This window comes from Oncorhynchus clarkii, chromosome 13 (genome assembly GCF_045791955.1).
Source record: "Oncorhynchus clarkii lewisi isolate Uvic-CL-2024 chromosome 13, UVic_Ocla_1.0, whole genome shotgun sequence".
NCBI classification, from domain to species: Eukaryota; Metazoa; Chordata; class Actinopteri; order Salmoniformes; family Salmonidae; genus Oncorhynchus; species Oncorhynchus clarkii.
In genome coordinates, this window is record NC_092159.1 from 17,296,425 (window position 1) to 17,308,855 (window position 12,431).

At 42.5% G+C, this 12,431-nt stretch overlaps 1 protein-coding gene across 1 annotated transcript; it reads right to left on the minus strand.

Annotated features, from left to right (window-relative positions):
* Nucleotides 1-3,834: 3,834 nt before the first annotated feature.
* LOC139424526 (arsenite methyltransferase-like) lies at nt 3,835-10,944 on the minus strand. Its single transcript, XM_071176453.1, has 11 exons — nt 10,793-10,944; nt 10,423-10,474; nt 9,532-9,659; nt 9,127-9,277; nt 7,474-7,610; nt 7,295-7,364; nt 6,915-6,996; nt 6,648-6,779; nt 6,324-6,463; nt 5,972-6,094; nt 3,835-4,118 (listed from the first exon to the last, which is right to left on the minus strand). Exons 1-11 carry the CDS (start codon nt 10,816-10,818, stop codon nt 4,014-4,016), a joined length of 1,146 nt encoding a protein of 381 aa, XP_071032554.1. The 5' UTR covers nt 10,819-10,944; the 3' UTR covers nt 3,835-4,013.
* Between the last annotated feature and the right edge of the window lie 1,487 nt (nt 10,945-12,431).

Sequence of the window (12,431 nt, forward strand, 5' to 3'; positions counted from 1 at the left end):
ATTAGTTCCTTAAGATGACCAAACAAGCAGTCACAATGCATTTTATAGCTTAGGGTATGGTATGTCTTGTATGCTATTTAAAGATGATCTGCAAAGCCTAATTGTAGGGAGGGTTGGTTGACCAACCAAACCAATACAAATGCATGATAGGCATTGGAAATGATATAGATAGACAAAACGTGCAGTAATTGCCATGCGTAATATTAGCCTAATAAACAGATAATTACGCAAAATGCCCAGACGCATGTATAAGACATTTTATTTGGAATACTGTAGCCTACAATGTTCTGGTGTGAAAAAATAATTATTTATATCGTACAAAGTGTGCACATTCCTTAATTAATCACCCATCATTAATAGGCAATTTAGCCTACGCATGATGCGGTGTTATGCATGAATCACATTTCAAATGGGCTACTTTCACAAAGTAGGTATTGGGCATAGTTTAAAAAACGGAGGGTTAGGTAGGATAGTATCACAACATCACATTGAGGTAGTAGAGTCATTATCTGTCCAATCGGGGATGATGATGACAAAGGCACGCATGTCAACTCATGGATAATAGGCCTATTCTGCCTGACATATCAGAACATGGAACAAAGCAAATAAACAACATCAGATGAAGCACATATGGTTCTACTACAGATATATATGTTTTTTTCTTCCTGTTTTCGGGTGATGGAATATTTCCGTGCTCTTCAGGGGCTGGTTGTTTAACTATGGGACAAAACCGATAGGGTTGGCTTAGATTGTTGATAACGTGTAAACTACACTTAGTCGCCAATATTTATTGGAAAACATAAATACAGTTGCACCACGAACACTTGTTGTCTCTAAAATACATTGTTACAGTTGTTGGTTAGGTAGCTTGAATGTTAGCCATGTCATCATTGAGGTGACAGTCAAATAACCAACAACAGCAAAAATACCTGGTATCAAGAACAAGATACAACCAGCGGAAACGAGACACTTACAATTCACCACAGGGCGGTCTCTTGTCATTTTTGCTAGCTATCTGGCCATCCAGAACCATAACAACACATGGACTTCTGCGCCTTTGAAGCGCGCGCAAAGTTTTCTAGACGTCGTCAGCTAACTAGTCTATAGGTGTTATGACAATGGATGTAGTGGATGCGCACCCACATCTGATTGGAACAGTGCATCTCTGAGATTGCGTGCTCTCCTATAGGCGAACAGGGGAGGGTCTTTGAATAGCCTACACATTTTAATTTGGAATCAGACGTCAATATGTGCCAATGTTTACTTAAAATGTTCATATTTGCTCAAGAGCGGTGTAAAGGTAGAAGTGAAAACACACACAAAAAAAATCTCAATTTTATGCATGCCTCAGCAATTGATCTCTCTCAGTGTCGTTTACCCGTCTTTTAATAATCCAGATGTCCTTGTATCCCTGTTCCTGGAAGCGGGAGGTCAAAGACGCAGTGTTAGTCTCACATACAGATATGGATGAGCAGTTCCTACAAATTCTCTAGAACTGGCTAATGGACAGCGTAGGCCTACGCGCTAAACGACAACGTAAGGTCCGCATCACCGAAACACAAGGCAAATCCATTCGTAGAAACAATCAGCATGTCGCCAAGCACAGAATTCCATCAGGACATTGCAACACTCGATCAAGTTCATCGCGATAGAGAAGGCTCACATGCCCTTTAGGGATGATAAACTAGTAAAACGATAATGCGTCTTGATCCACTACCTGGACACGGTGTCCCCTAGGGACGTAATGAGGATCTCTTTCTGATATAAAACATTTAGCCTACTGTATCACAGCCATGTTTTGTTGGGATTTATTTGTATCAATATTGTTTCACCTTTGCACAAGTCACACGGGAGCATTTCGCTACACCAGCAATAACATCTGCGAAATATTTGTATGCGACCAATACGATGTTATTTTATTTGATAAAATGGTTCACAAAATATTATGAACACCTGCTCTTCCAATGAAATAGACCAGGGATGGGCATCTGGCTGCATGCGGCCCTTTTGTAGGCCGGCGGAATATTTCTTTTTAACTCAGTCGGGGTCTCAACATACGGCTGAGAGTTAGAATAATAGTATACACAAGATGCAATTTGGTTATGCATCAGCAGTCACTCAGTTACCCCATGTCAGCTACGTTTGTTTGATTGTTAAATGAGTCTAGTGGCCAGCTATCCAAACGTGTTGTAAGCATGGTCGAATTACCGACGGGCGTATGGCACATTGATCATGAGTTATCATGAGTTAACATTTGCCTCCACACTATGACAAAATGTGTAGAATAGCAGGAAATTCGCTGTTAAACGGCAACATTCTCTCTAAGGCCAATGGCAAAACGTGCAGAATTGCAGGAAACTAACTTAAACCATTTTTCCCCTCTTCAGCTATCATGATGGTGACTGCTAAAATGTTTTGCCTGCAAGGTGGGGAGGGGGTTATGTATGTGGGTATGCAGACCAGTGGAGGCTGCTGAGCAAATGGAATAGCATCAAACACCTGGAAACCATGTGTTTGATACCATTCCACTGATTCTGTTCCAGTCATTACCACGAGCCCGTCCTCCCAAATTAAAGTGCCACCAACCTGTGACACAGACCCACTAGCCCTGCAGCCCCTCGTGATGAGTCAAAGGTTCCCATCCTTGACATAGAATCCAGATGAAAGCTATGATCCCTTATTGACATCACTTGTTAAATCCACATCAATCAGTGTAGATGAAGGAGAGGAGACAAGTTAGAGAAGGATTTTTAAGCCCTGAGACATGGATTGTGTATGTGTGCCATTCAAAGGGTGAATGGGCAAGACAAGACGCCTTTGAACGGGGTACGGTAGTAGGTGCCAGGCACACCGATTTGTGTCAAGAACTGCAATTATGCTGGTTTTTCACACTCAAACAGTTTCCTGTGTGTATCAATAATGATCCACCGCCCAAAGGACATAAGGCCAACTTGACTTGATGTTGATTAAATAGGATCCCAATTAGCCAACACCAATAGCGAGTCTTACTGGGGTCTGACAGACAATGAAAAAGACCATTTACATACATCTAAAAACATTAACATGTAGTGTGTGTGTGTGTGTCTATCAGTGACACATACATGTCAGTACACACACACACAAGTAGAAACTTGACACAATGGTGGCAAGCATTGGAGTCAACATGGACCAGCATCCCTGTAGATCGCTTTCAACACCTTGTGGAGTCCATGCCGAGATGAATGGAGGCTGTTCTGAGAGGGGGGGTGCAACTCAATATTAGGAAGCTTTTCTTAATGTTTTGTACACTCATGTTGACCTATGATTCTGTCTAAATGTGTTGTCTAATATGTATACCTTTGTAAACATTGTATATAGAAATAGATTGTCAACTGTGACTTGATTGCTAACCAATTGTCTAATTGAAATGACTAATTGTTGCCACCCGTTGTTCACTTGAACTTGTATGAATACAGACTGCAGGAGTTTCCTCACAAAGCACACCCTTGGAAAAATACCTAGTCCAAACTTTGGGTGTTTATGGAATGAAAATACTAATAATATAACTGATATCCCGAGTGTGCGTTCCCCTGTGGATCAGTGGAGGCTGGTGGAAAGAGATATAGGAGAACGGGCTCATTGTAATGGCTGGAATGGTATTAATGGAACGGAGTCGAGCGTGGTTTCCATATGTTTGATACCGTTCCATTCATTCCATTGCTGCCATTAGAATGAGCACATCCTCCAATAACTCCTCACACCAGCCTCCACTGAGGTGGATATATTTTTTGCATTTCTCTCCCACACACCCATCTTGAAATCTAAGGCCTACTTCATTAAAGAGAGACACTGACCACTTCTTCACTGCCGGAAATGTGTGTATTATGTCAATATATCCACACAGTTATACAATTATTACATGAGCCTAACTTAAGGCTTGACAAAGATCCATAGTTTGACATGAATTACAATTATTGTTCATTCATACAGAGTATAATCATTCTCTGTGTCTCTCTCGTATCTTGGGTACGCCATCACTTGCAACAGGATGACTCTGCGCCACAGCACCCCCCTGTGGCAGAAGAGACAGTTGCACTCCCCAGCTGCAGCACCAGTTCAAAGGGATTCACCGTGCCCACCTGCAATGACACACGGCACAGGGTTTCCCTGGGAAAATCACTGAGAAACACCGCGTGCCATATTTACACAACGTCATGATAGTGCATTATGTAATAACCTTACATGATAACAAGGTTAGGGTCCATTCCATATAACCTCTAGTCAATTCAACAATGTATTTGAAGTGAATTACAGAGAAATGCCATTTAAATATGAATCACATTTATTACATTACATATCAAACTCCACGTTGTCATTTTATGAAACAGCTGTCGGCGACCCTGGACGGGCATTTGTGACTATGCAATACGTTTTGTTATCTGCCACTAGTTTATCTTTTCACCGTTTGCCTGAAGCTGTAGCTTGTACAAGCTGTCCATACAGTTTATTACGGCATGAGATCATGACCTGGGCCCGTATCCACAAAGCATCTCAGAGGAGGAATGCTGATCTAGGATCAGTTTTTGCCTTTTAGGTCATTATAAGACAAGATTATATGGACAGATCCTAGATCAGCACTACTACACTGAGATGCTTTGTGGATACGGACCCAGGTCTGTTTGCCCTTTGAGTTCACTTGCAACAGAGAGTCTAAAAGGTAGAGATAATAATCTAAACTACAGTTAGGAGCGAACTAAATAAAGTACCTGGTAACTAGCTTTGGGACACAACACCCATTGTCTCTCAGTAAAAGGTTACCAGTAGCTTCGGGACACAACATCAGTAGTCTGTGTACTGGTTGGACTCCCTGTGTTGTGCCTCGTTCTGGGAGGTTGGTGACGGAAAGTAACCATTCCACAATATAGTCAGCTACACCCCAAAAAACTTCCTGTCAACAAAAGCATATGTATAATCTCCAGGAACTCTACTTACCAGACATAACGTGAAATGTGTCCCTCGCTATCAAATAAACATCAGAATACAACTTTTACCCGAACCGCACCCTATTCCTTCCAAGTTTAACCCCTCCCTTCACACAAGACTTCCTCCCATGAAATCTACCACTGTTCACACAGCAGGAATATGATGCGGTTTGGACAAAAGTTGGATTCAGATGTTTATTTGATAGCGAGGGACACATTTCACTTTATGTCTGGTAAGTAGAGTTCCTGGAGATTATACATATGCTGTTGTTGACAGGAAACTTTTGTTGTTGTAGGTGAAGCCGGCTACAATGTGGGATGGTTATTTTCCTTCGCCAACCACCAGAACGATGCAGAACTCAGGGAGTTCAACCAACACACAGACTACCGTTGATGTGTCCCAAAGCTACTAGTAACCCTTTACTGAGAGACAACAGGTGTAATGCATTATGATGCGGTTATAATACTGTGTATGAAGCATTGTAAAACTAGTCACGAGAATAGAACCTGGATGAGACCTCAACCAGCCTCAGCCTCCTTAGGATCAAGGCTAAACTGAACACCCACAGCCTGAAGAATGTGTAGGGAGTATGAAAAGACTCAAACTGTAGGAAACATAATCAAACCAAATATAGTCCTCAGTGTGTGTGTGTGTGTGTGTGTGTTTTGTGCGTGTGGTTTCAGGGACCATGATAAGAAGACATTGAGACATTCCATTGGCTGACGGGAGGACATGCATTCCTTCCTGGTTAAAGGTTCCCAGCAGGACTTTAACGCAGCCTAGTTGTGACTGCAGCACATCTGCTTGACCTTGGTGCGTGGGTAGGGGCTAGGGGTCAATTTGGAATTCACAGTGGGAAGGTGCCAGTGGATGTGTCATGAACTTTACACACACACACACACACACACACACACAATCATGACATTTATACACACACCCTGCAACCACATCTAAAACTCAAAGAGTATTATGACACATTAGGTGCCATTGTCCTGGTATTGGCACAAACCTTGGGTTTCTTTACACCACATCCAGCAGGTCCCCCGGGCGGTTGGAAAGTGAACTCCTCAGCAAACCTGGAGTGGCTGAGGATGCTGGCCACCTCTCCATCCACCTCCACTACCTCATCCACCTGGCGGAGACACACACAAACACAAATATTACTCAGTGTAAAACACACCGGGCACAGATCTAGGATCAAAATGATCCAATATAACTTTATTTGCCAAACTGTTACGTCAGAAATGTGTTTTCTGCTCTGCTTTCAACTTCCCCATACAACACAAACATACTCACATTGGAGAGGAGCAAAGCCAAACTCCATTTGGCAGAAAATACACAAAACAGTATCTTGTACAAACCTTGAATGTGTACTGAGCGTCAAACTCCAGACTCTCCCCAAAACCAGTGATGTTGCCATTGTATATGACCAGAGAGGCTTTGTTAGAGATTTTGGGGACCTTGAAGAGACGGTAGGTGGCAGAGACAAACTGGTAGTCGCCTGTAGTTCCAGAGGAAATATCAATGTTTTGAACAGTCAATCTTCAAAATGTCCCATGTATCAATGATATAGACCCCAGTATGTTATAACAACGTAACCTCTATATGGTAACTTATATGGTTAAAGAGCTGATGGGGAAAAAGTGTCACCGCCTCATGTTTAAGACGAGTCAAACACGTCTCACCTAGGATGGCCTCCAGTTCCATGTTGTCCACGGTGATGACATTGGCCGTGACCAATCGCGGGGGGCTGAATCCCACCTCCTGAGCAAATCGCACTAGGTCCTCCCACCAAAGCGCTCCGCCTAAACACTCCCCTAACGACAGCATTAACATCTACAGTTCACCGAGGTTATTAACGGTTGCCGGTACTACACATATAAATAGCAGGTAGAAACAGTCTAAAGCAGTGTAAAAATGTAATACAGAAGCTGGTTGGTAGACATACACACCCCACAGGACTTTGTGATTCTTGATCTCATCGGAGAGCTTACGGCTACTATAGACATCACTGAAGTACAGCTCTCCGCCATCCTGACAACCAGAGAAAGTAGCAACACATCTTTAGGCTTAGAAGATGTGAAAGAAGGATACCTAGTCAGTTGTACAACGAAGCAGTCAACTGAAATGTGTCTTCTGCTTTTCAATGTCACCAAGAAAGGATTCTCTTTCTTAATGACTTTTCACCGACACGTTTAAGTACAGTAACAGCATTTTACTTCTAAGGACTGGAACATGACATGAACCTTCCTTACAAGCTTGAAAGGGTTCATTGAAGTTTTGTTGGTTGTAATTAGCTGATTTCTACATGATAGAGTATAGCACAGTGTACCTTCAGCACGCGGTAAGCATCACTCAATACTTTTCTCTTGTCTGGGGACAAATTCACCACACAGTTGGATCTGTCGAACAACAAAAAGGGGCAAATAATGAACCCTCACCGTACACTAATCACTATGATATTACTGTAACCTTTCAAGGGTAAACAAACAACCAACAATGGCATCTTACATGATGATATCGAAGGAGTTCTCCTTGAGTCCAGCCTCCTTTAGAGCCTCGATGTAGCCCTGAACAAAGTCCACGTTGGGCTTCTCGTATCCAAACTCCTGCGTGTGGTGGTCCACGTACTTTCTGGCAACCTCAAGCTATAAAAGACAGAAAAACAGATGTGTTCCCAGGACCGAAACAACACTCCAAAACAAGAACAAAAAAAAAAACAGATAACTTGAGCGTGCATAACTATTCACCCCCTCCCCTCAGTCAATTCATTTTAAAGCCATATTTTGCAGTAATTACAGCTGCACGTCTTTTGGGGTATGTCTCTATTAGCTTGGCACATCTAGCCACTGGGATTTTTGCCCATTCTTCAAGGCAAAACTGCTCCAGCTCCTTAAAGTTGGATGGGTTCCTGCTGGTGTACAGCAATCTTTAAGTCATACCACAGATTCTCAATTGGATTAAGGTCTGGGCTTTGACTAGGCCATTCCAAGACATTTAAATGTTTCCCCTTAAACCACTCAAGTGTTGCTTTAGCAGTATGCTTAGGATCATTGTCCTGCTGAAAGGTGAACCTCCGTCCCAGTCTCAAATCTCTGGAAGACTGAAACAGGTTTCCCTCAAGAATTTCCCTCAAGAATTTCCCTGTATTTAGCGCCATCAATCATTCCTTCAATTCTGACCAGTTTCCCAGTCGCTGCCGATGAAAAACCCTGATTACCCCGATGTTCTCGGGGTGATGAGAGGTGTTGGGTTTGCACCAGACAGTGTTTTCCTTGATGGCCAAAAAGCTCAATTTTAGTCTCATCTGACCAAAGTACCTTCTTCTATATATTTGGGGAGTCTCCCAAATGCCTTTTGGCGAACACCAAACATGTTTGCTTATTTTTTTCTTTAAGCAATGGCTTTTCTCTGGCCACTCTTCCATAAAGCCCAGCCCTGTGGAGTGTATGGCTTAAAGTGGTCCTATGGACAGATACTCCGATCTCCGCTGTGGAGCTTTGCAGCTCCTCCTTTTTTTTCTTCTTCTTTTTTCCATTTTTTAATAATGGATTTAATGGTGCTCTGTGGGATGTTCAAAGTTTCTGATATTTTTTAATAATCTAACCCTGATCTGTACTTCTCTACAACTTTGTCCCTGAGCTGTTTGGAGAGCTCATAGGTCTTCATGGTGCCGCTTGCTTGGTGGTGCACCTTGCTTAGTGGTGTTGTCGACCCTGGGGACTTTTAGAACAGGTGTATATAAATACTGAGATCATGTGACACTTAGATTGAACACAGGTGGAATTGATTTACCTAATTATGTGACTTCTGAAGGTAATTGGTTGCACCAGATCTTATTTAGGGGCTTCATGGAAAAGTCGGTGAATACATATACACGCACCACTTCTCCTTTTTTAAAAATGTTTTAGATTTTTTTGGAACAAGTTATTTAAAAAAATGTCCCTTCACCTATTTGGACTATTTTGTGTATGTTCATTACATGAATACAAATAAAAATCTATTTAAATTATAGGTTGTAATGCAACAAAATAGGAAAAATGCCAAAGGGGATGAAAACTTTTGCAAGGCACTGTAAACAAGCACCACAAAGTGTTGTGTTCAGCAATGGCCCCTTACGACATTAAAAACATGGTGTCACCACCACACCACACTGTGGTGTACCTGATCCTCAGTCATGTCGATGCCTGTGACGTGGCCCTTCTCCCCGACCAGTTGGCTGAGCATGTAGCAGTCTCTCCCACTGCCACTGCCCAGGTCCAGCAGCTTGCAGCCCTCCAGACACTCTGGGACCACCAGACCACACCCATAGTACCTGACAGAACAGCAGCAGGTCAAGGGCTACAGGGTGAGTGTATTGAATCAAGTGTAACAGTTATTCATGGTTGATTCAACAGTCTTATTCACAACAATCATATCCTTAATAATCTACAGGTAAGCAGGCAGACAGACCGACAGAGACGGAAAGACAAGCAGACATGCAACTCTGTGTGAAAATGACTTATGATACCACTGATGTTATCAAAATGGGATTACATTGTAAGTACAATGTTACAATAGTGAACCCACTTGGATGTGACTTCAGGGTGGATCTTCTTCAGAGCCTTGAGGACGAAGGCTGGGATGGGCTGAGCCGGGGATAAGCAGGCATTACTCTTCAGGTCAGACTTTGTCTTCAGGGTCTTCCCATAGTAGTCCTGAGGGAAGGTTAAACATACCGACTGTATCGAGATTTATGATGAAAGTCGTACACATTGTTACTTGGCTGCATCTCATTCCATGATGATCAATTTCAGGTTAATGTTCAACTTCATTATTTCAACTAGGCTACCAGTAGCCATAGGCATACTGCCTGGACATACTGTGATGAATGTACAACACATTAGGAACACCTTCCTAATATTGAGTTGCACCCCCTTTTGCCCCCAGAACAGCCTCAGTTCGTCAGAGCATGGCTCTACAAGGTGTTGAAAGTGTTCCACAGGGATGCTGGCCCATGTTGACTCCAATTCTTCCCACAGTTGTGTCAAGTTGGCTGGATGTCCTTTGGGTGGTGGACCATTGAATGGTACACACAGTAAAGTGTTGAGCGTGGAAAACCCCAGCAGCGTTGCAGTTTTTGACACTCAAACCAGTGCGCCTGGCACCTACTACCATACCCCGTTCAAACAAACACCCTCTGAATGGCACACAATCCATGTCTCAATTGTATCAAGGCTTAAAAATCCTTCTCTAACTTGTCTCCTTCCCTTCATCTACACTGATTGAAGTGGATTTAACAAGTGACATCAATAAGGGATCATAGCTTTCACCTGGATTCACTTGGTCAGTCTGTCATGGAAAGAGCAGGTGAGCCTAATGTGTTGTACACTCAGTGTATAAACCTACTTTACTTGTCAGCAATGGGCTACAAATATATGTAAAATGTACTAACAAAATTATACTTTCACTTTGTCATACCTTGACATCCACATGAATCACTGAATCCACGAAACAGCCGTTCCCACATTCCCTATAGAAATGTAAGACATGCCATTTAGCTATAGTTAAATTAACGGACAGACATTTTCACAAGAGAAAAAACATGGTCAAGACAAACATGTCAAACAAGACCTTGTTACAGTAACCTGCAAGTATATTGTCACGATAGACCATTGTAACGATGTCGCGATTGTAACGAGTCGTGGGAAACAGTTTAGTCTTTCACTTTGCACAATCTGAAAAATTGTAGCATATGCTGGCTGGATTGTGTGACAACAATTCTAATAAGAAATGAACCTGCGTGGGGAATGGCCGACAACTTGAAAAACTGACACTCGTGGAAGCTTACCCGTGTTCTTTCTTGCATTCAGCCATTGTGGTCAGAATGACCCTAATTATTACAAGTCTAATAAATAAACATGGGAATTTGACATGATCTGTTATAACAAAATGTTAACTTCCTGGTTCTCGGTACCACCCCCTATCCTTCAAATTAAAAGTCTCTTTCAAAATAAAATAAAAAAACTGGTATAACACTCCTGTTGTGTTCTGGTCTAATTGGACCGATTTACAAGTTCTCTCTCTCTCTCTCTGAAAAAATGTAGTTCATGTAATCTAATTGTCATAAGATTCCATGACTTTGTCCACACAAAATACATTTAGATGATTTTCATTACATTTTGGGTGTTTTATTTTGCTTTTTGGTGTTCCCTGGATAAAAATGACCATTCATTAGAAATAAATGGGTGAGACTACAATTAGTGTATAAAACTGAGTTCAGGCACATGCCCATTCATCAGAGGGACACACTTCCTCTCCCAGACCCCCACATGTATGTGTGTTTGAGCATGCACATGCACACACCTCACTCCCCTTCTTGGCTTCCATGGCAACCTTTCCCCAATAGAATCTTTCCCCCATGCTACACATGTTGACATTCTCACAAACAATCGCTACATTGTTTCAAAAATATATAGAACTTTTCTCTCAGCTCTGGCATATAAAGCTTTTTTGAGGCCTTGATCACAATTCATTCTGTAGCAGCACAATGACCAAACGATGTACTGTATGTGAGGCTCTTGATCATATCTTTGTTATCGTTGTTGTTACAATCCAGTGATGAGGAAGAGGGCCCTGCTGAGGTTGTTGTTACATTCCAGTGATGAGGAAGAGGGCCCTGCTGAGGTTGTTGTTACATTCCAGTGATGAGGAAGAGGGCCCTGCTGAGGTTGTTGTTACATTCCAGTGATGAGGAAGAGGGCCCTGCTGAGGTTGTTGTTACATTCCAGTGATGAGGAAGAGGGCCCTGCTGAGGTTGTTGTTACAATCCAGTGATGAGGAAGAGGGCCCTGCTGAGGTTATTGTTACATTCCAGTGATGAGGAAGAGGGCCCTGCTGAGGTTGTTGTTACATTCCAGTGATGAGGAAGAGGGCCCTGCTGAGGTTGTTGTTACATTCCAGTGATGAGGAAGAGGGCCCTGCTGAGGTTGTTTATACAATCCAGTGATGAGGAAGAGGGCCCTGCTGAGGTTGTTTATACAATCCAGTGATGAGGAAGAGGGCCCTGCTGAGGTTGTTGTTACATTCCGGTCAAAGAATGGGAATTTGTCCCCACCTGAGAGGAGAGGTCGGCTGTCAGCTGAAAATGTTATCAGGATGATCCCAGGGCCAACAAGATACGCCATATCCCGGGTTGATTACATAAAATCCTGCTTTGAACTGTTCCTGACAGAGTCAATCGAAACGATAGTGATAAACATGACCAACTTGGAGGGGGAGGGAGCGCGTTTAAAGACAACTGGAAGGAGGTAGACCAGACAGACTTCAAATCATACATGGGTGTCTTGATTTGGCTGGTGTGATCCAGAAACTAATCTAACACCAGTTTGATGTGATGAATAGCACAATATGTTTCATCTGAGTATTTGTTATAGTCAAAATAATCCATACATTAAGCTTTTTATTACTCAAAAACTAGTTGTATGAGC